A 23,637-nucleotide genomic window follows, 5' to 3' on the forward strand; every position below is an offset into this window, starting at 1 on the left:
AAAACGATCAGTTCGACGAGTTTCGATTCGGGCCGGCTGCGCCGGCCCTATCAGGAATGCAATGTTTTTTGAGCCGTTTTTGAAGATTACTCTCGAATCTCGAAGGTTCCTACCACCCCTGCGCGCACTCGCATTCAATCTGCCAAATATGAACTGTCAAACTTCGTGCCCGCATTAGAGTCCAGCGACTCGCATTCGTCTGGTTTTCGGTTCGTGCGTTCGTGGTGTACGCGTTTGCCATATTCAATTCATTCATCGCAGAAGTTTCTCGCGAGTGCTTCCATTTTTCCTCGGTTGTTTTCCGTACAATTTTTGATTTTCCACTGTTTTTCCTGCCCTTTACCGGTTCTGCGGTGCAGCTGGTGTACAATTGTGGCCATCCGGCATCCAGTGGCCTCTCCGGCTATGACATTCTGCACCATCAGGAGTAGCAGAAGCAGTATCACCAGTATCAGCTCTCGTTCGGGCGGTCCGTCTCGACGGACAAGTTTATTTTCCTTTATTTTTTGCCTGCTGTGTGCGGTTGGTGCCTTTTTGTTATTGTGAGTTTTTCGAATTCTTTGCACAATCCAATCCGGAGGAGGAGGAGGAGTAGAAAAAGTGACAAGGAGGATTGACCTTTCGGGTTGCAGGAAAATAGCTTTGAGTTGTGCAATTTAGCTGTGAAAACTGCCGGACGGAAGCAATGTGGAAGTGCCACAAGTGTGGAAAACCAGTGTTTTTCGGTAGGTCGCCGTGATCGCCATGCATGTGGCTATTTATGGAAGAATAAATTGTAGCTTCGCTTCGTGCGGATAGATGTTTTGTTCGTTCTGATTTTTTTTTCCTCCATCAGGGCATTTTCGCTGAGTCAATCAATTTATATTTTGATCTGCACCGTTTCCGGATCGATGTTCAATTAAAATTTGTTTCGTTTTTTTTCCGTATATTTCAGCTGAGCGAAAGCAATCTCTCGGTTACGATTGGCACCCGGAGTGCCTCAGGTGCGAAGAATGCGGCAAGCGACTCAATCCGGGACAACATGCCGAAGTAAGTGTTTAGAAGATGAGGTCTACTTCCAGGAATTGCACACCAACCATCCACAGCACGTAGTCGGTCGAAGGGAGTGGACATTTTCATTAGCTGCAAGTTGAATTAGAATTTAGAATCATTAGCATTCGCCCCACGTAGCGCTTGATATATTGAACGATAATTTGACACATATATGTGCCGAAGAGTGTTCTCGTGTCCATCCCATTGCGCAGCGCACATATCTACGAGCGATTTAGAGGCTTACATTTTGCCTTCATATACTTTAACATCAATGTAAGAAGCGTATCCAAACAACAATCCTCGACGACGTCTCGTTGGTTGTCGCTAGTTTGCTATAAGAGATTTGTTTGTTCAGATAACAAACACTCGCTGATGTATGTTTTTGCTGTCTTTCTGCCTGTGCTGGATGGATGATGAAGGAGAGACGAGTTAAGAAATATGAAACACGCATACCACCGGGAATCTTCGTTCGTAAGAAGCCGATTGTTTTGATTCGTCTTGCATTATTAGGCATGGTTTGATATGCGTATGAGTTATAGGTTGTAAGGAGGTACGAAGTTTTTTTTTTGCTGGTGTAATAAGTACTGTTTGCGTAGCGTAGACCTTCGTAGACCCAAAGGCCAGGTGTGTCGAATAGGTATCGAATTGGTTACCAGTACTTACCCTAAGTGATTTAGAGAGAGATTATTAGCCGGCTGGTGCATCTTTTTCCACGACTAGAAGATAGTTAATAAACTTTCATGGGATGTTTGGACGATTTCGAAATTTGAAGGTCTCCAATATAATATTTGAACGAATTCTCTGGGAAGTTTGCAATTTCGGTTCACTAAACATCCTCTCAAAGATCCGAATAACCCTTAGGGCTGTTCATAAACTACGTAAACCGTATAGCAGTTTACTTTTTAGTGACTGGCACTTGAAGTTTGTCACTAAAAAGTCCCTATTTCCGACGAAAAGTCACTAAAATCATAAAGAAAGAGAGAAGGATTCGGTGGATCCACCAGCGACTCCTCGCTGGTGTTTGCTGTACATCTGATTCGTTATCGAAGATACTTGAGGAAAATGCGGAAAGCGAACTAAAACAGCTAGTTCAATTCATCAAGATGTGCAAAATTCAGCTCTAAAAGGCAACATAGCATAAACGGAACACTACCATTAACAAGTTCAAGAAGCACGACCACAGAACAGATGGAATTCTGTGACACTCCCGCATGAATTCATCGGAGCATTCTGCCTGATCCAGACCGACTTTTCCAGTTTTTGAAATTGTAATTTATTTAATCAAAATTAATCCTGGTGGATACGTTTAAATTTTCATATCACACGACAGTAGCCACAATACGGCCACTCATTTCCAAGGATCATCAATCCATTTCTCCTCCACAGTTGAGGTTGATTACATTACGCAAAAGAAATTAAATCGCATTCACACGCACGAAAAAGTCCAGCCCCATCGGATTTCAACGAATTCTCAAACGCTACATTGCCAACTGCCTGTAGTTTTCAACCTTAATCCTCGCCATCATCAATAAGCTCTCGTAGGCCCTCCATGGTCGAAGTCGAGACACAAGACTGCTTGCGGCTCGCCCAGCTGATTACGCCATTTCCAAGCTTGAAAACGAATCCGCTATTTGACTTACGGTCGCTTGTATCACTCGCCCAATCAGTGTCGCTGTATCCTTCCAATACCAGTCCGTTGGTCGACCCCAGCATAAGACTGTAATTCGCTGTCCCAGACAAGTAGCGTACAATATGCTTCAATTCCGTCCAGTCAACCTTCGTCGGATTCTTTATTTTTCGACTCAGGATATAAACACTTGCTGTAATGTCGGGCCTTGTATTTGTCAAAATGTACAGAAGAGCACCAACAAGCGACTGGTACTCCTCATTGTCCAGCAAAACCTCGGAATTTGCCTTATTCTTGTAGTATACGGAGTCCAAAGGTATCTTTGATTTCTTCGCTTCGCAGAGATTGTGTTGTTGCTCAATTTTCCGGATGAACAGTTCTTGATTAATCAGGAACACCCCATCTTCACGCCGAACCACGTTGATTCCGAGGAAGCTACTAATATTGCCAAGCACAGTGTTTTTTTTTCAGTTTTCCTCAACCTTCAGCTCACAACGACCATATCGTCTACATAAATCAGCAGGTAGATCCACTGACCAGTCGAAAACTCCTTCATAAACAGGCACACGTCGGCTTTGGACTGCTTGAAACCAGCGTTGAGTAGTATTTGCTTGATCGTATAGTTCCAAATTCTCGCAGCCTGCTTCAGCCCATAGAGACTACGGTTCAGCTTACAAATCAGCTCCTCCTTTCCTCATCTAGTCGGCCGTAGAGGTATGCAGTTTTAACGTCTAAATGTTGTACGAGCATCCACTTGTTGCTTGCTACCGTGAGTATCTCCCGGAACGTAGTCTGCATCGTAACAAATCCCTGCGCGACCAATCGTGCTTTGAAGCTTCCATCGTTCTTCTTTCGAAACACCCATCGACATCCTATGGGCTTTCGATTCTTCGGCATCTGCACCAGCGTCCACGTTTCGTTGTCCATAAGAGCTCTTAGCTCCTCCTCCTCCATGGTCGCCTGTCATTGATCCTTCTCTTCACACGCCAATGCTTCATGATACCTACGTTGCTGGTTCATTCGAATGCGCAATTAGTCCGACTGCGTAATCATGAAATCGCAAAGGTATGACACCTTTATTGATTCTCGACGACCTACGCGGTCCGTTAGCTTCTTGATTCTCCTCGAAGTCAAAACTGCTATCAAATCCGTAGAACCAATCAATTCGAAACTAACCATTTTAAATTGGCTCACTACTTGACTAGCCTATTGGTGCCAAGCAAACGATTAACGTATCCCATTCTAGTCGAAATTTTAGTACTACACTATGTTTGTTTTGATTTTCTATGAAAGTTTGACAGATAAAATGAGGGGTTCATGGATTTTTTTTATGTTTCGAGGGGTGCATCAATTAGCTTGGTACCGAAGATAGTACCAGAGCTGAGCCAAAAAGTTGAGCACGTATCTTCGGGACCTTCTGGTCTTAGAGTTACCTCTATGGTAGAACTCCTCTTCGCTATCGTCGTTGCTTTGAACTTCTTCAGGTTCCATTTTCTTTCCGAATTCGACTTCCATCAAATTGTCCGTCGAAACTATTATGTCTATTGTAGAGACTCTTTCTTATATTAAAAACACGTCTGGTTTAGGTAGCATCAGAAGTAACACTCTCTTTATTTCAGATATGAGGGTATACATGTCTATAGAGAATGAGAATGTTCTCTTTTACTCATAGCTCTGAGCTTTGCTATAAAGAGCGAACCGGTACACTACAGAAACTTCGCCAACTTCCTCAACGACTTGCTCCGCTTCATACTTGCTTTTCAGTTCTAGAAACACGACGTCACGACTAACAGTAATCTTATTTGTGATCGTATCCAAAAAACGATACACTTTACTCTCGCTGCAGTACCAAACGAATAACAGCTTTCTCGATTTGTCCGCCATCTTTCCCCATTTGACACTGGGAGCCTGTACATACGCCTCGCAGCCAAAGATCTTCGAATCCTTTATGTTCGGCTTACGTTTGAACCAACGTTCGAATGGTGTGCAGTCGACTGAACGAGAAGGCAAGAGATTCTGCAAAAACACTGCAGTCATAATAGCTTCCCCTCAATACTGCTTCGGGAGCTTGGCATCGAGCAACATACAGAGCGCCATTTCCTGGAGGTAACGGTTTCGTCGCTCAGCTACTCCGTTCTGTTGGGGTGAGTACGGAGCAGTATACTCCGAACAAATCCCCTCCGACTTGAGACAATTTACCAACTCCATATTAACATATTCGCCACCATTATCGGAACGAATTACCCGAGGTTTCTTCCCGAACTGCGTCTCCATCATTCTCACATATTCCCTGATTTTAGGTTCAGCTTCAGACTTTTTCTCCAGAAGGAAAACCATCGCATACCGACTATTATCGTCTATTACAGTCATAAAATAGTGCTTGCCCCCTGGTGTCACATGCTCAAATGGACCACAGAGGTCAGTATGGACCAGATCGAGAATCTCAGTAGAACGCCTCTAATGGATTGCTTGCGCTGCTCATTTATGTAATTCCAGATTTGAGTTTCCTCCGAGTCCCTCATTGATATCGCGAAGAGCATCGACAGCTAACTCGCTTGAACTCATAATTGAGCCTAACGTAGTGACGTTTCAGCTAAAGCGTACGATACTTAGTGAATTTTCTTAATGTGGTTCTCTTGGTCGACTTCAACCTACGCAGTTTACTCGTCTGCCAAGGAGGATGAGAAATTTTACGGTGGACTCTTTTCGGAACGAGTCTGTGACATAAGCCAAGCAGTGATGGGCAACTGAACCAACCGCTGGTTCGTGTTCAAAAAATACTCCTGTGTTTATGTAAGCGTGTACCCTGGTTCGGTTGAGTTTTAGTGTACCAGTGTGTTCTAAATCAAAACCGTGTGCCGGTTTTCGAGTTGATGTTCAGAACCGCAGCTTGAAAACCGAAAACCGAAAACCGGTGTGCTAGAATTTTGGTTTTGGTACACGAGATATAAACCGTGTGCAGGGTTCAATGATATGTTACCAAAACCGGGTATACCGTTCTTGGTTCGGAACATTGGCAAGAATTAAATAGCAGTGCTCCCAAAAAGGTGAGTAAAATATTTGTACCAAGCGACAGTTATTAATTCAATTGCCAAATATTTTGATCGACAATATTGGTAGCGAAGGAACTAGAAATCATTTTGAAGTCTGACAAATACCCTTCGATATGGGTATTTTTGGAGTCCGCGTGACGCCTATAGTCTGGAAATCGATAACCGATACCTTCTTGAAGTCCAGAAGGCGGCATCCTGTTGCAGATAAACTGAGAAATCCTGTCAAATACCCTTCGATATGGGTATTTCTGGAATCGGGATGACGTATAAAGACCGGAAATCAATGTCTGACGCCATTTTGAAATCCAAGATGGCGGCTTCTGGTTATTTAAAAACTGGGAAATAATGTCAAATATACTTCAATATGGGTAGTTTTGGTATCGGGATGACGTATAAAGACCGAAAATCAATGTCTGACGCCATCTCGAAATCCAATATGGCGGCTTCCAGTTGTATAAAAACTGGGAAATAATGTCAAATATCCTTCAATATGGGTATTTTTGGAATCGGGATGACAAATAAAGACCAGAAATCAATGTCTGACGCTATCTTGAAATCCAAGATGGCGGCTTATGGTTGTCGAAAAACTGGGAAATACTAGCAAATACCCTTCAATATGGGTATTTTTGGAATCGTATTGACGTATAAAGACCGGAAATCAATGTCTGACACCATCTTGAAATTCAAGATGGCGGCTTCCGGTTGTAGTAAAACTGGGAAATACTAGCAAATTCCCTTCAATATGGGTCAAATACCCTACAATTTAGGTATTTTCGGAACCAAGAAGACGTGTAGATGCCGAAAATGAATGTCCGTTGCCGTTTTGGAATCTAATATGGTGGCCATTGGGTTAAAAAAAGTGGCAAAAACCCTACAATATGGGTATTTTGAAATAGGGACGACGTGTAGATGCCGAAAATTGATGTCCGAAGCCATTATGGAATCCCCGATGCCGACCATATCGTAAAATATTTTACACTTTTTCTAAAACAGGTGGTCACCATCTTGCATTCAAAAATGGCGTTGTACATCGATATTCGGCCTACACGCGTCATTTCCGAGGTGATAATACCCATATTGTAAGGTATTTCACAAGTTTTTAAAAGCCAATGCCTGCCATCTTGGAATCCAATTAGATGTTGGACATCGATTTTCAGCCTCTATACGTCGTCTCCTACACACTTAGATTTTTTTTGACGATATTAGCACCATCGAGTAGTTCAGCATTTTATTTTGCTGGATCTCAGTGAAAACTTGCCGAGATTGCGCTAAAAAACGGGAATTTTGCTGAGGTCTTCACTAACAAACAGAAATTTCTCGGTAAAAAATCTAAACGCTTATCCGAAAATACCTATATTGTAGGATATTTGACACATTTTGAAACCAATAGCTTCCAACTTGGGTTCCAAAATTGCGTCGGACATCGATTTTCGGCATCTACCGGTCACCCCTGAAAATACCCATATTGTAGAATATTTCCCACTTTTTATGAATACGGAAGCCACCATCAATTTTAGGCTTCTGGATATCATCCCGATTAAAAAAATACCAAAAATGATGGGTATTTAACAATATTTCCCAATTTAAAAAATCTATAAAGGGAAGCCGCCATCTTGGATTTAAAAATGGCGTCAGACATTGATTTCCGGTATATATACGTTATTCTGATTCCAAAAATACCCATATTGGACAGGGGGAACGACACTTCAGGATTATTCCATTTTTACCCAAACCTCTCATATAATTTTCAACGTGCACAAAATTTCAATCCATCCTATCTATTCTTTCTATTCCCAACTTATCCCTTCTGCATGCACACAAATTTTTCGAAGTTTTCAGGTCGACCGCGAAGCACTCTGCCATACTCACTGTCAGTTTACAACACTCTCCACAACAAACACCACGTATGTCAGCTGGCCATGCCGGTAAAAAATCGGTGCGAAAACTAAAAAAAAGATGACGGACCACTCGTCTATAATCGGTCTCGGGGGCAAAAAACATCAAGCGCATCACGGAGGAGACGGCAACGCACATCCCGGACTCAAACCGATCGAATTCGACGGATAAGAGCCCGGGTCTCTGTGTGTTGTAGCATTAAAGTTGCCGAACAGGCGCGAAGCAACTGTTGATTTCGTTCGAACTGCTGATTCTAGATTCCCCGGGAAAAGCCTTACTAATGAAACCCCCTACGACAAGCAGGTGGAAAAGGAATTCAGGTCATTTTTTCCACTCGGCCCAAGTTTTACTCGTCTCTGCTGCTGGTCAAGGGTTCGGATAAGAAAGAGCTAATGGTGAAGTAAGACACCCACCGGCTGATGTATTTCTGTGCGAGAATATTGCGAATCAAATTCCCGTCCAAATACAGCTGGGAATATTAACCGGAACCTTGTAATCCATCGCCATCACCCGTTCCTCCTACTGTGCAGTTTTGACCTATTCGGTGCGGAACCGTTTTCTGTACTTGAGCTATGAGCTTTGGTTATTATAGTTGGGCGGTGTCCCGAGCGGTGTCCATTAATTCCGTTTCGCTAAAAATCAATATTTTTTAATCCCCCCCCCCGTTTGGAACAAAACGTTACACTGAAAATGACCCCTCTCTATTTATTACGTAACGCTCTATAAACCCCCCCAGCCTTTTCATTTAATTAATTTTTGATTTCGTTTTGTATTTTTTATGTTTATGTAATTAATTATATTATTAATATTCAAAACAAAAACAAAAGATCAGCGTACCATCGAGTACCTGCTTTTCAAAAGTTCAAGGATTGCAAAAATCTCAATTTATAAAATTAAAACAGATCCATTTTGCAAAGCAAGATTTAGTGATGACAGCCTTCGTTGTTGTACCAAAAGCGTCAAAAAAGACCTATATTTTCAAACTTTACATCAAGAAACGAAAAAGAAAAACAAAATTTTCTCTGTTACGTAACGCTAAGCTTTACTACTCCTCCCCTATCTATAATTCCTAACGATCTCGGTAACGATATAGGTGACACCCTCTCCCCCTATAAGCGTTACGTAATTCATGAACGCTTCATTGCAGCAAATTTTTCTTCTTTTTACACCTATCCTCTTCGCGTTCAGACTCGTATCCCTCTGAAATTTTTTAACCCCCCTCACATCACATCAAGTGCCTGATCTATTCCCATCTATTTTTTTTCTATCCCTGCTCTATTTTCGTCATCACGACACACTCAAAAAAATCCCATCAATTATGTTTTTCCCCGAAAATCCCAAGTAATTACTAGACTGAAAAAATACATCCAAATGAGTGTCGTTCCCCCTGATATTGGAGGATATTTGGCATTATTTCCCAGTTTTAATCTAACCAGAAGCCGCCATCTTGGATTTCAAAATGGCGTCAGACATTGATTTCCGGTCTCAAGACGTCATCCTGATTCCAAAAATAGACATATTGGAGGATATTTGGCTTTATATCCCAGCTTTCCTACAACCGGAAGCCACCATCTTGGATTTCAAAATGGCGTCAGACATTGATTTCTGGTATATATAAGTCATTCTGATTCCAAAAATACCCATATTGAATGATATTTGGCATTATTTCCCAGTTTTAATCTAACCAGAAGCCGCCATCTTGGATTTCAAAATGGCGTCAGACATTGATTTCCGGTCTCAAGACGTCATCCTGATTCCAAAAATACACATATTGGAGGATATTTGGCTTTATATCCCAGCTTTCTTACAACCGGAAGCCACCATCTTGGATTTCAAAATGGCGTTAGACATTGATTTCTGGTATATATAAGTCATTCTGATTCCAAAAATACCCATATTGAAGGATATTTGGCATTATTTCCCAGTTTTAATCTAACCAGAAGCCGCCATCTTGGATTTCAAAATGGCGTCAGACATTGATTTCCGGTCTCAAGACGTCATCCTGATTCCAAAAATACACATATTGGAGGATATTTAGCCTTATATCCCAGCTTTCTTACAACCGGAAGCCACCATCTTGGATTTCAAAATGGCGTCAGACATTGATTTCTGGTATATATAAGTCATTCTGATTCCAAAAATACCCATATTGAATGATATTTGGCATTATTTCCCAGTTTTAATATAACCGGAAGCCGCCATCTTGGATTTCAAAATGGCGGCAGACATTGATTTCCGGTCTCAAGACGTCACCCTGATTCCGGAAATACCCATTTTGAAAGGTATTTGACAGGTGTTTAAAGGTGTTTAATTTTTTTTCTATAACCGGAAGCCGCTATCTTGGATTTCAAGGTGGCGTTGGTTGACGATTTCCGATCTCCACGTCACACCGATTCTGGAAATACCCACATTGCGTAATACATCATTTGAATTCACAGTTTTTCTGTATCCAAAACCGCTATTTCGTCTTGACACTGCATAATATTATTCATCAAATACAATTTCTGTTTAGTTATCTGCCATCACTGGCAATTCTGAATAATGCGCACCACGCAAATAAACAAACAACAGTACCGGATCGGTTCTTGAATTCAAAACATCATCCTTGTGAACACAGAACACCGGTACTGGAAAATCAGAACCGCACCGTGTGCAGCGAACTGGTGAACACGGTGCGGTGTTACTTGCAACTACCAAACCCAACCGACAGCAGCACCATACACTCGGGACAACAGATCAGCACATTGGTTATGCTTTAGAAAACCGTACCGGTGCTGTACCGGTGTTTTGCCCATCACTGAAGCCAAGACAGTTCTTCTGATCACACGTTCTAACGCGATGTTGAATAGCTGACACGTAAGTCCATCACCTTGCCGTAACCCCCTTCGAGATTCAAAGGGACTCGATAGAGTCCCCGATACTCGAACAACGCACATCACTCGATCCACCGTCGCCTTGACCAATCGCGTCAGTTTATCCGGAAATCCGTACTCGTGCATAATCGGCCATAGCTGATCTCGATCGATTGTGTCGTATGCGGGTTTTAAAGCGATGAACAAATGATGTGTGGGCACGCTATATTCGCGGCATTTCTGGAGAACCTGTCGAATCGCGAAAATTTGGTATACGAGAATGGTACAGTCAAAACAGCTCGGTAGGTTCAGGAACAGTAAGGGCCTCGGTAAATACATTGTCATCTGTTGCTGATTTAGTACCACCAATCTGCTGGTGAGCGATCGTTTATCGCGGCGCCTTTTTAATGGTGGTTGACGCATAAGATCGCCGGAACCCAAGTGTGTTGTAGTTGTCAATGCCATTCGTTCCGACAGCTGAGCGATCTGCTGTCCTTGCTTAGCCATTTCCTTTCTAAGCTCAGCGTGTGCGATCTCCTGTTTCTCGGTGATAGAATTAATCGCACTACCAAACGACGAAACAACAGATTTGATCCGAGCACTCGTTGCGCATCCAAAACAAGTTCGGACTAGTGTGGACAATGTTCAGAAAAGTCTTGTTCAACTTTTTGCCGCTGCATTCCAGGTGAATAATCCTGTCGCAAAACGCCATGCAGGAGACGGATTCTTCATCGCCTTTAACTGGTTCAGCGCATTAGTCACATATGGAAGTCATGTTGACTCAGTTTCCAATCCTAAATAAGAAACACCGGTGGAGATGCTCTAATAAGCAAGGAGTAGTTGGATTTTGCAGAGCGTCTGATATCGACAATAACACAACAATAAACACTACAAGATGTCCGATAAGATAACTTTTTCACTGTTTTCACAACATGAAATATGCTCCAAATAGACGATTATCGCAGCGAACTGCACTTTCCACTAGCAACCGGTACAATTTTACAAGTCAGTTTCATATGGTTCAGAGTGGCATCAGTTTGACTGAAACCAAACCAATGTTTATTGACTTGAACGTTCAAAAACGTAAAATTTGAAAAGTCGCACGGCATGTTTTGAAGTTAAAAATGAATTGTCCCCAAAGATACCCTGGAGGAACCTGTTTCGGTATTCTGGAGTGGTCCGTTTATCCAAACATGACTCACATGGCTTTATTTAGTTGTATTCAAATATCTGTTATCAAAATCATGCTGTTTGAAACGCAAAATATTGGAAAATATTACTTTTCCTACATCCGGCCACGGCGGGAATATCTCCGGAATGGTTTCGGATTGCGGGTGGAACACCTGCTGTTATGAAATTTCCAACCTTTTATCACAGACAAACAGACGTAACTCTTTGAAAAACTTGTTCTTGAAAACATAGTATCTCAAAACATATAACCTCAGTAACGACATCTATCTGGCTTCTCGCGGAAAACAAACTTGCTCGATAACTCGTAAACAATATTGCATAAAATTTCTATAGAATATATAGAAACGTCAAAGTGATCCGATGCCAGCGCTGCGGCGAGTAGTTCGCGGAACTAATAATATTCAAATCAACCGTTAAATGCATGAACGAAGATACACAATGATGAGTTACGTCTGTTTATCTGTGCTTTTATGGTCGTCTACAGGTTGTTTCAAGAAATTTTGTTGTGAGGTGATAAAATAGCAGCAAATTAATTTGGGGCTGTCGACATACATACATAACATACATAAAGGCTTTTTTTTTGAAAAAACACTACACATAGAATAGATTTTATTGGCTCAGATTCGAATCGGTAAAATGAACCGGTACACAAAAACCGGGTTAGTGATCAACTATATTTTTGAGGAAATTGCATAATTAAAGCATAACACATAAAATTGCATTTACCGGTTCAAACCCGAACCGGTAAAATGAACCGGTTCACAAAAACATCTTTTAGTGGTAGAAGAATTTCCCATAAATAGAAAGTATATTACTCTACTCCCTTCTAGTTCTAGGCATTGGAGGATTAAAACACAGTGAACAATTCCATACCTTCGATCCCGCGCCTGGTGTAGAATTGTTCACATTACTCCCTGAGTGCGGTAAAATCCAAACCAAAAATCTAACCAATTCTTCCTATTTCTCCTACCTTTCGCCCCCACAGCACAAAGGCGTCCCCTATTGTCACGTGCCTTGCTACGGAGCTCTGTTCGGGCCACAGCTGTTCGGCCATGGAACCCGCGTGGAGTCGCACAAAAGCTTCGGCCAGCCGGAGCTGAAGAAACAGGCCATCGCTCGCTCGCCGGCGGGTCCCGTGGTGCCACGGGCTCATCTCGAATCCAAACTGAAGCAGTTCAATCAGTTCAATAACAACAAAAGTCAGGAAATCCGCAGCAGGGAAGTCAACGGCCGGTTGCTCCTGGAGGGAGCGCTCAGGATCTACTGGGGAGTGCAGGGGATTATACATTTGAAGGAAGACGACGACCAGCGGACGGTGGTCACGGTTAGGAAACGCAATTCCTATCGACTGAGCAATCCGAGCTCGATGGTTTCGGCCGTGCAGGACATGGTGGTGGAGGACAAGGAGAATCTCAACCCGGATCGGAGCGATCCGATGAGTTCGAGTTTAACGGAAGGCCCGGACAATAACGATACAACTACGATCTCCGAGAGCATATCGTATGACACGTTGAGCATATCGTCGGATTTGAATTCGATCGGCTCGTCCAAGCCGAATTCCGGGGAAAATTCCAAGGAAGTGTCCCCGATTCATTCGAATGTTGCCAATGGAGGGACAAAGTACGTCACACTGCCACCGAAGTTGGATGTCAAACAGTTGGAATGGGACGAAATCGACGATTTGCTGCAGGTCGAGCGGAAAGTGGACGAATCGGAACGAATCTACAGGACGATGCCATCGCCGCTTCCGTCCCAGTTGGAAGATCGGAGTGAAATTTCGGAGAGCGCCACGGATACGGATTACAAGACCCTCACCCCTCAGACGGTTACCAATTCGTCGTCTTCGACGGACAGCAATAAGACCACCACGGCCACCACGTCGAATGGGGAGGAGGAATTTCGGACGCCGGAAGGTACGCTGAAGTCGCATGACTTTGAAGCGTTCAAAATGCAAATGAGTCAGGAGTTTATCAACGGGGCAGCAGATATGGGTAATACGGATGGAACGCTCAAGTTGAACCAACCGATCGATCCGGCGAGGATCAACGATTCGCTGAAGCTGTACAACGAATCGGTGATGAACCGCAGCCTGTCGGATGAACAGTGCCGGAATGTGTTTTCGCTGCCGCAAGGGAATATTACAGGTAGGTTTCATATGTTTCGTTTTATTGACTTTATTTCAGGAAGAAGTTATGCTGACAGGTGTGGGGGGTTTTACAGCGCTGATGGTCGTGGATTTGCTCTCGTTGTATAATTTCTCCTATACGTCCAACTTTGGCTCTATACTCCGTCATCTGGTCTCTGTCCTGGTAAGGTTTCTCCGGCCAGTGACCAGAGCTGATGTAGCTTTTGGGAATCTTGGATGGTTTCTGTATGCTATGGTCAGGGTATTGTCCTTGACAAGCGTTGATTCCTCCCGGATGGCACAGCTGGCAGCTGCAGAGCCCTCCAGCGCAGCAACTTTGCCCATTGCAACCGGTTCCATTGCATTCGCGAATGAAATATTTGCTGTCCTCGGGATACGGTCCTAGCTGGTACTCCGGCAGGTGATCGTAATCGATTTGATAGGAGGATTTCAACGGCGAACAGGCTGCTTGCTGCTGCCACGGTCGGTTCGCTTGAAGATCTGCGTATACTTCGGGATGTGTGTGGCATATGTTCGGCAGGAATCGGTTGGCTCCGCATTCCGTTGGCGACGGGTTGATTTCCGTAGCCTGTTCCGGTTGGGAGATCGGGGTGGTGCAGCTGGGCGGTGGGGAAAAACAGCTGGGTTGAATGTTGGGCTCACTTCCGTTCCGGAGCGATAGGTTGCGGTTTGTCACCGGGTTGGTGTAATCCGCAGTGTAGGTTGTGTCGAAGAACATGGGATGTTTGGTCATTCCGGGAAGAATTGGTTGAATTTGCTCACTGTAAATTTTCGTAAAGTTTCGACTTGATTGAACACCTGTCAGACCTACTTAGATTTTGGAAGAGAAGACAATAATTCAAGACCAACAATTGAAATGGCCTTAAAATGATTCCTTGTAGAGTTCACAAATGGCCGCCACGTAGACTATACATGCACTTCCACTTCGAATATTCAATTACACAAATCTTGGAAATCGGTGCCCCATTTCACCTGAAATTGCTACTTCATGTATGTTGGAGTGCAGCAAACGTGGAGTAGCCATTTGAATGTTGCACGTGTCGTAGAAGTTGATATTTGTGCACCTAAAGTTTTAAAGTGGTTCCTAGAATATGGATGTCACAGCGATTCACCTTAACTCCATTTTGTAAACAAACCTTGTAAGGCCATTTTCTCGCGAACCGAAACCTACATTTCAGTGCGAACATTTCAAAGGGGCGTAATTGCATTTGTAAACAATGGCTTTAGCCGTTGATTTCTCGCAAATAAATGCTCACTCTTCCAAATTAACAATGCTAGCTGGTAGAGGAAACATTTCTCTTCCTGTTGATGTAATTAATTTTCATGAGTGCGCTTTTAGTTGGGAGAAATCGACGGCTAAAGCCATTGTTTACAAAATAAATTACGTCCCTTTGAAATGTTGGCACTGATTTACAAACCTAAACCACAATCGGGTAAAGGAGATTTTTTCTCCTACCTGTTCGTTATGTTGGTTTGCCTTTGCGGACTTTGGTTCGCGAGAAAATGGCCTTACAAGGTTTGTTTACAAAATGGAGTTAAGGCCATTTCAATTGTTATTCTTGAATTTATTTTTATTTTTTAATAGGGTGAGCCAGTTTTAGCACTGTAATGATAGTCAGGATTCTGTCGTGTTTCGGGAATTGGATATTCGTTGGATTTGGTGAGCCCTTGGGTGAGCCTTGTTTAGTGAGGTTTCTGTTAGAGGAATACAATTCTTGGCTCGGGACGAGCTGCTCCTCTGTTTTCGTGTTTTGATAAACAGTTCGAAAGCTGATTTATCGGCCAGTATCTAGCCGGGCATCGCACAGTACGACGGGTGGCCATCCGTTTTCCATTACTCAACCGGGAATCAAGAGCAGGAACGTCGCTGCCATTGGGCCGCTACAAATGGTCAACTTTTAGTCAGCTATTTTGCATGAAGTTCCACATATGTTATGTGGTAATCAGTGCATGGTCCCTAAGATCTAACTATTCAAAAAATACTCGAAAAATGGTTCATTATGTAGGCACCTCTCGTCCACCGCAATTTTGGAACGGGTGCGCCTGATTGTCCCATACAGGAGGAAGTTATCCAATCAGCTGCTCGACGGATTTTAGTATTGTCGAGTTGTCAGCTGATGAGTTTTGGTGGTGAAGTCGGTGGGGGGCTTCCCAATAACTCTCCCCTTTTGGAAAATTGTGTCCCATTGTCAGTTACCAGCGTTTCAGGAGCTCCAAACCTAGCGAAGATTCACCGAATAATTCAGACGGTTGCTGAGGTGGTGATCTCCTAGGTTCGCATTACTCCTGGCCACATGCTGAAGGAATCCACCAGAATGAGGTAGTACCATCCATCCATAGGACCTGCATAGTCGAGATGTACACGCTGCCACAGTTTTTCTGGGGCTGACCACGATTCAAGATTCTCGACAGGTGCAGCCCATGTACAACATTTGTACATTTTACATTTATTTGTACAACATCACATTTAAGATAAGACGTTAATCAACAATAGTACGCCACAATACTCGGTTTGCGGCTGCCGTTCTCCATCCTCGGTCATGCCCAATGCTCGCTAGCTCCACGCCTTCTTGTGCCAACTGGATCAGTAGCGAACACCAACTTTGCAGGGTTGTTGTCCGGCATTCTTGCAACATGCCCTGCCCACCGCATCCTTCCGGCTTTGGCCACTTTCTGGATGCTGGGTTCGCCGTAGAGTGCAGCAAGCTCGTGGTTCAATCTTCGCCGCCACTCACCGTTCTCCTGCACACCGCCGAAGATCGTCCTTAGCACACGTCGCTCGAAAACTCCGAGTGCTTGCAGGTCTTCTTCGAGCATAGTCCATGTCTCGTGTCCATAGAGGACCACCGGTCCTATTAGCGTTCTGTACATGGTACATTTGGTGCGGGGGTGAATCTTTTTTGACCGTAATTTCTTCTGGAGCCCGTAGTAGGCACGACTTCCACTGATGATGCGCCTTCGTATTTCACGACTCACACTGTTGTCAGCCGTCAGTAAGGATCCAAGGTAAACGAATTCCTCCACTACTTCGAAAGTATCCCCGTCTGTCGTGACATTACTTCCTAGACGAATCCTGTCATGTTCGGTTCCGCCTACTAGCATGTACTTTGTTTTTGACGCACTCACCACCAGTCCGACCTTTGCGGCTTCGTGTTTCAGGCGGGTGTATAGTTCTGCCACCGTTCCAAATGTTCTTGCGATAATGTCCATGTCGTCCGCAAAGTAGACATTGACCGGATTTCGTGAAAATCGTAGCCCGGCTGTTGAGCCCGGCTCGTCGCATTACACCTTCTAGGGCGATGTTGATGAGTAGGCAGGAGAGTCCGTCACCTTGTCGCAGTTCCCGGCGAGATTCGAATGAACTGGATAGTTCACCCGAAACCCGTACGCAGTTTTGCACACCGTCCATCGTTGCTTTGATCAGTCTGATCAGCTTCCCAGGAAAGCCGTTCTCGTCCATGATTTTCCATAGCTCTGTGCGATCGATACTGTCGTATGCCGCCTTAAAGTCGATGCACAAATGATGCGTTGGGACCTGGTATTCACGGCATTTCTGGAGGATTTGCCGTACGGTGAAGATCTGGTCCGTTGTCGATCGGCCGTCAATGAAGCCGGCTTGATAACCTCCTTCCACTCCTCCGGTAGCTGTTCTGTTTCCCAGATCCTGACTATCATCCGGTGCAGGCAGGTGGCCAACTTTTCTGGGCCCATCTTGATGAGTTCGGCTGCGATACCATCCTTACCAGCTTCTTTGTTGTTTTTGAGCTGCTTAATGGCATCCTTAACTTCCCTCAGCGTGGGAGTTGGGTCAGGTCCGTCCTCTGCTGCACTGACGTAGTCGTTTCCTCCATTGCGGTGGTCTCCCGTGCCTACGTTCTCCTCGCCATTAAGGTGCGCCTAGAAGTGGTGCTTCCACCCTTCAATCAACTCACGTCCGTCCGTCAAGAGGCTCCCGTCCTTATCCTTGCACATTTCGGCTCGCGGCACAAAGCCGTTGCGGGATGCGTTGAGCTTCTGGTAGAACTTCCGTGTTTCTTGGGAACGGCAGATCCGAAAGATACGGGTCTGCTGTTTCCGCTTCTGTTTATACCGTTCCACGTTCTGTCGGGTTCCATGATGCAGCATTACCGTCCGCGCTGCGTTCTTCTCCTCCAAAATCGTTCTGCACTCCTCGTCGAACCATTCATTCCGTCGACTTCTTTTCACGTACCCGATGGTGCTCTCGGCTACGTCGGTGATGGCTGCTGTTACTGTACTCCAGCAGTCCTCTAGAGGGGCACATCGAGCTCGCCCTCCTTCGGCAACGCTGCCTCGAGATTCTGCGCGTATGCTAAGGCGACATCCGGTTGCTTCAGTCGCTCTAGGTTGTACCGTGGCGGGCGTCGGTACCGTACATTGTTGATGACGGAAAGTTTTGGGCGCAGTTTGACCATCACCAGGTAGTGGTCAGAGTCGATGTTAGCGCCACGATAGGTCCTGACGTCGATAATGTCGGAGAAGTGCCGTCCATCAATCAGAACGTGATCGATTTGCGATTCCGTCTGCTGTGCTGTGGAACTCCAGGTGTAACGATAAGGGAGGCTGCACAGAAAAAAATTATGAATTTTAACTATCGCGTAAAATCTCCCTTCGTTTAATTTTGAGCTATACTTGTCATAAACAGCGAAATCGTTTACAAGCTTGCATACAATATTGCAAATTTATGTTATATTACGCTTAAATTTACGCGAAATATCGCGTAAATTTATGTCAAATCTAGCGTTAATTTTATGTGCGCTATATCTCGCAGAAATTTACATGAATTTTTCAAACGGTGTGTGTTGGAAAAAGGTGCTACGTATGGCCATGTTCTTGGAGGCGGCGAAATCGATGAGTCGTAGGCCGTTCCCGTTCATCAGCTGGTGGGCGCTGAACTTTCCAATCGTCGGTCTGAATTCCTCCTCCTGGCCTACCTGAGCGTTTAGGTCTCCTATGATGATCTTGACGTCGTGGCTTGGGCAGCGATCGTACTCGCGGTCGAGCTGCGCGTAAAATGCGTCCTTGTCATCATCATGCTAAAGTTAAAGAATCGGCCCTTGATCCTCAACCTGCACATTCTTTCGTCAATCGGCCACCAACCGATCACGCGCTTCTGCATTTCGCCCATCACGATGAAAGCTGTGCCCAGCTCGCGTGTGTTGCCGCAACTCTGGTAGAAGGTATGATTACCTCTAAACGTTCGCACCATCCTGTCCAACACACCTCCTGCAGCGCTACGATGCCGAATCCGCGGTCCTTCAGTAGATTGGCGAGTATTCGGGTGCTCCCGATGAAATTGAGAGATCGACAGTTCCACGTGCCGAGTTTCCAATCGCAAGTCCTATTTCGTCGCTGGGGACAACATCTCCCCTTTTAATAGAGGTGGTAGGGGTCGAACCTTTGTGGTAGTATTCGGATCCGTGAAGTGCGCCTAGGAAGATCTACCACCGGTTCCACTTCAACAGCGGACTCGAACTCGGTCGATGTTGACGTTGTTGATGACGTTTACCTATACGGAACAATGGCCGAGACTTCGTGACGTGGCGTAGACGTAGCACGAGCCGGTGCAGAACCTAGCGGGGCTTATTACGGATGTCACTTCACGGTGAAAACTTATTATAAGTATCACTTCCTTTTCACCGTGTAGTGACACCCGTAATAAGGCCCGCTGTATGCTGAGAACTGGAGACAGGCACTGACGCAGGCGAATATGAACCAGATGATGGCGTAGGCGTAGCCGGCACAAGATCTCGAGTGGCAACGATTGCGGATTGCTTCGGCTTCGCGTCTGGAGCAAGACGACTCCGAAGTTTTTTGGTATGCGAGCGCAGTTTTCGGTGGTCTTCGACCCACACGTTGTATATGACATCTTCGATCTTCTCGATGACGACACCGGGAACCCACTTCCAACCGTTTCGACCATGGAGCTTAGCGTATACGGGATCAATTCGGTTGAAGGACCTCGGTTTCTTACGGTCGTCGTTACGAACATGACCTCTGATAGCGACTTCTGATCCGGTAAAGTACGGTTGGACGTGCTTCGGTACGTCAACAAGAAGATATCCAGTGTTTCTTGGATCGATCCTCGCCCCTCTCGGATTTTCTTGACGGCCCGCTTGTAGGTATCCGCCAATCGTCTCGCCTGGTCATTCGATTGTGGATGAAACGGAGCTGTCTTGAGGTGCGGGAGGCCATTAGAAGCGCAAAAATCTGTTAAGCTAGCGCTACTGAACTGGGTACCGTTTTCGCTGACTAAATAGAGTAACGTTCATACCCAGCTGAGTCGCAGCAGATGTGATGCGGGTCGTTCGGATGATTTCAGGCCACTTGGAAAACGAATCGATAGCAAGTCGGTAGTATTTGAGTGAGGAGGTGATCTAGCTACGGACGCACACTGTTGACATGCCATGACGAAGTTGACGATGTCGACATCCAAGCTGGGTCAGTACACGTAGCTTCTTGCGATGGATCAGTTCGAGGCATCGCTTTCGATGCAGCGACGGAATGATGAGTCGTTCGGAAAATAGGATGCACCCATCCACCACGAAGAGCGATTCCTGTCTCGATTGGAACCGACGAAGGTCTGACCCGTTGAGTTTAGACTGGGGCGTAGCGGACTTTAACTTTAACTGTATTAGTCACAACTGACCTGAGATCCTCTTTCAGGTTGAGGCTCGCGTTGACGTAGTCCACTTCAGGCTTCACGTGCTGGTTGATCAAGAGTAGGTCTGCGTTGCAGGGCGAGAGCAGGTCTGCGTTACCGAACTTCTCGGTAGGTCAGGTAATCATTGCCGTCCTCCTTGGTGGTCTGCAAGCAGATGTAGAGTGGTCCGATTAGTTCAAAAATTTGGATTTTTAAATGTTGAACTATTTAAACTTCCCCTCAAAATTTTGTCCAAATCGGAAGAGGTAAATTTCAACTACCTCGGACACTTGGTGCGGAATAACCCACTTGTTGATTGCCCAGGGTCTGCACCACGGCCTCTGATAAATTGTTCGGTTGTGGCTCCGCCATCGCACTTTCTACGCGCAATTTTTCTGCACAACTCCTACACCTCGACGCCACTGTTGCGATATGAAGTGATTGGGCCCTATTAAGTACGTCGAGTCGAGCCTCACTTCTGGTCACTGGTCTATTTTGGTATTACAGAAATAATACCAAATTAGAGCAGTGACCAGAAGTGACGCTTCAGAGACGAAGTTTCGTTAGATTGTACGGTCTCTATTGCTGAAGGAAGACGCTTCCTAGGATCGCTACTGGATATTATGAGGCCTGAGCATATTGTGGAGAAACAAAGGCACTTAAGTTCCAATAGGAAACCTTCCTGAATCTGGGGAACAAACCAAAAGACAAAAACGAATTGCTACAGTTTCACACCAAATTTTATTCTCTGTCTCTGTTATCTGTGTTAGCATGTTTATGTCACAGAATTTTCGCATTCCGTCTTCCATTTCTCCGATTAATCGTAGAATCCACCGTTCCTCAGTCTCAAATCGTGATCGAATTTGGCGTGGCGAAAGATGAACCTACAGGTCACAGCGGGAATCGGTTTACTAAACGGTTCACAGCGCACCTTCCGTGGTCCGCAAGGACTGCCACATGGTCCACAAGGTGCCGTATAGGAATCAAAGCAGCTGCCACCAAAGTAAGGTCCACAAGTCGGTACCGGACATGGTCCCCCACAGGGACCGCAAGGTCTATCGCAGAAAAAGCTACTCGGCAAACAGCAGGATGTGAATGGGAAGTTAATACAATACATTTTCTTTTTTTTCGCGGAAATTTTTCTCGGAAAACTTGAATTTTGACGTCCGTTTGGATCCAAAGCTGACCTGTTTATGACTTTCTTCTGAAATCCTAATCAACCAATGCCAACTTTGATTGATTCATTCTCGCTTTTTTTTCCAGATTCATTCCACGTGGAAAATGACGGCACGCTTAAACATCCGGACAATCTGAGCCCGGCGAAAAAAATCTCCTCCCCTATGAAATCCCACGCCATGAACGGTGGAAGCAATGAGCGCACAAAAATCGCCTACCAACGGCATCAATCGGACTCCACTTCGGTGACGTCACCCGGCACCGATACGGACACTTGGACGGGCGACCGCGGTCTTCTGCGGTCCAAAAGCCATGGGAACAACTACTCCGGCAACAGTTTCATGGACAGCGATGATGAAGGAACGGAAACCCTTAGACCCTCGGACCGTCCTCAGACCTCGATTACCATCAAGATGGATTGCTACGACGAGCTGGATCAGAACAAGTCCATCAATGGTGAGGAGGTGATAAGCCCGACGGATGAGAGCATAACGACGGCCAGTTTCACGACCTCAACGACGACGACCGTCACCACGGACGACGAAGGAGTTGTGCTGAGGAAACCTCCGAAAACGGGTTCGACGGCTATTAAGAGGCGCTCCGGCAATCGACGCTCCCGGACGAAGCTGAAGCGACGGTGCTCGATCAATGGGCATTTCTATAATCGAGAAACGTCGTTCTTCACGCCGCCTCGTGGATCGCAGATGAATGTGTGGGTGACGTCACTGGTTAATACACAGGAGGTGAGTGTGAATGGAGGCGTTTTTAAATCTCAAAATGGTGTGTAATATTCGTTTATTGGGAATTTTAGGTGATCAATCTGATGTTGGAGAAATACAAGGTCGAAAGTCGAGCGGAGAACTTTGCCCTGTTCGTGATCAAAGATAACGGGGAACAGAAGAAGCTGAGGGATGACGATTTTCCATTGGTGACGCGGATCATTCTGGGCCCTCACGAGGATATCGCGAAGCTGTTTATCATGGATGGACAGCAGACACCGGAGATAAGGTAATGCTTTGGTTACATTTTAGTTTAATCGGACGTCCGTCAACGCAACCGATGGGACATGTTTTCCATACGGGGATGGTAAAATTTTAGCGTTTTTACTCCTACTTCGTTGTTAGTTTGGCGATTCAAGAGTAATAGGGGTTTGATCTAATTTCTGTACTACCTAGTACAACACGCGCTTTGCCTCTCTTTTTCGAACGGGTTTGAACAAAAAAATGAATGTTTGAACTAATCTTGTTTGTATTACATATTCCATGCGCGAAGTTTACGATTTACATAGTTGATGATTTATTTATTTATTTATTATTCTCTTCATCGGACTTTTGTTGTCTAAATGAAGATTGATGGGGAAAAGCCTATTTGGCAAATAGGCGTAAAAACCCCATATCTTTTCAAAATACAAGGAACAATATAAAAAGGACAGAAAACACATCAATTATAAAAATAAACACCGAATAATAATAATAATACTATGGTCATCATCATAATAAAAAAAAACACCTCGTCCTATGGCATGGAGTTGTCCTTGGATTAGTCGAGGCCGTCATCGCAGAGTTGATCGGGAACAAAAAAGGAAACAGGTAGCAAAATTCATCAGATGTACATTAATGGACAGCTACTCACCGTCTACCAACAATTTGCTGATTGAAAGCAGTTGCATGTGTCGAACCGTATCGTCACCTATCCAGCAGTCTACGTTGAATCCGTTGACGAAATGTTTCCACTGTGCAGTTGAAATCGAAAAAAACATAGAATTCATTGAAACGGGCAGACATGAACCGTATTGGATCTTGTAATCGGTAATTAGCTGCACGGGGACCGAGATGCAGGAAACTTCTCGATCGTAGAACTCGTTCAGGTGCATAGATTTTGAATTCAGCCAAAATTCCGGGAGAGTCGATTTCGCTTATCGACACTGTTGCTGCAAAAACTGCCTGGTTAATCTTCCGTCTACGTTCAAGAGTTTTAAAACCCAGTAGTTGGCAACGATCTTC

At 44.8% G+C, this 23,637-nt stretch overlaps 1 protein-coding gene across 1 annotated transcript in view; it reads left to right on the top strand.

Annotated features, from left to right (window-relative positions):
• The first annotated feature begins 247 nt into the window (after window positions 1-247).
• Rassf (Ras association family member) overlaps window positions 248-23,637 on the top strand; it is a 45,288-nt gene continuing 21,898 nt past the window's right edge. Inside the window, exons 1-5 of the mRNA XM_065234374.1 lie at window positions 248-725; window positions 935-1,029; window positions 12,637-13,795; window positions 21,722-22,377; window positions 22,446-22,642. Of these exons, the coding sequence (XP_065090446.1) occupies window positions 686-725; window positions 935-1,029; window positions 12,637-13,795; window positions 21,722-22,377; window positions 22,446-22,642 (2,147 nt within the window). The 5' untranslated portion in view covers window positions 248-685. The remainder of the gene's footprint in view (window positions 726-934; window positions 1,030-12,636; window positions 13,796-21,721; window positions 22,378-22,445; window positions 22,643-23,637) is intronic.

The sequence above is a fragment of the Ochlerotatus camptorhynchus genome, unplaced genomic scaffold (genome assembly GCF_037179485.1).
Source record: "Ochlerotatus camptorhynchus isolate MF236.1 unplaced genomic scaffold, CSIRO-AGI_Acam_v1.1 ptg000433l, whole genome shotgun sequence".
Lineage (NCBI taxonomy): Eukaryota > Metazoa > Arthropoda > Insecta > Diptera > Culicidae > Ochlerotatus > Ochlerotatus camptorhynchus.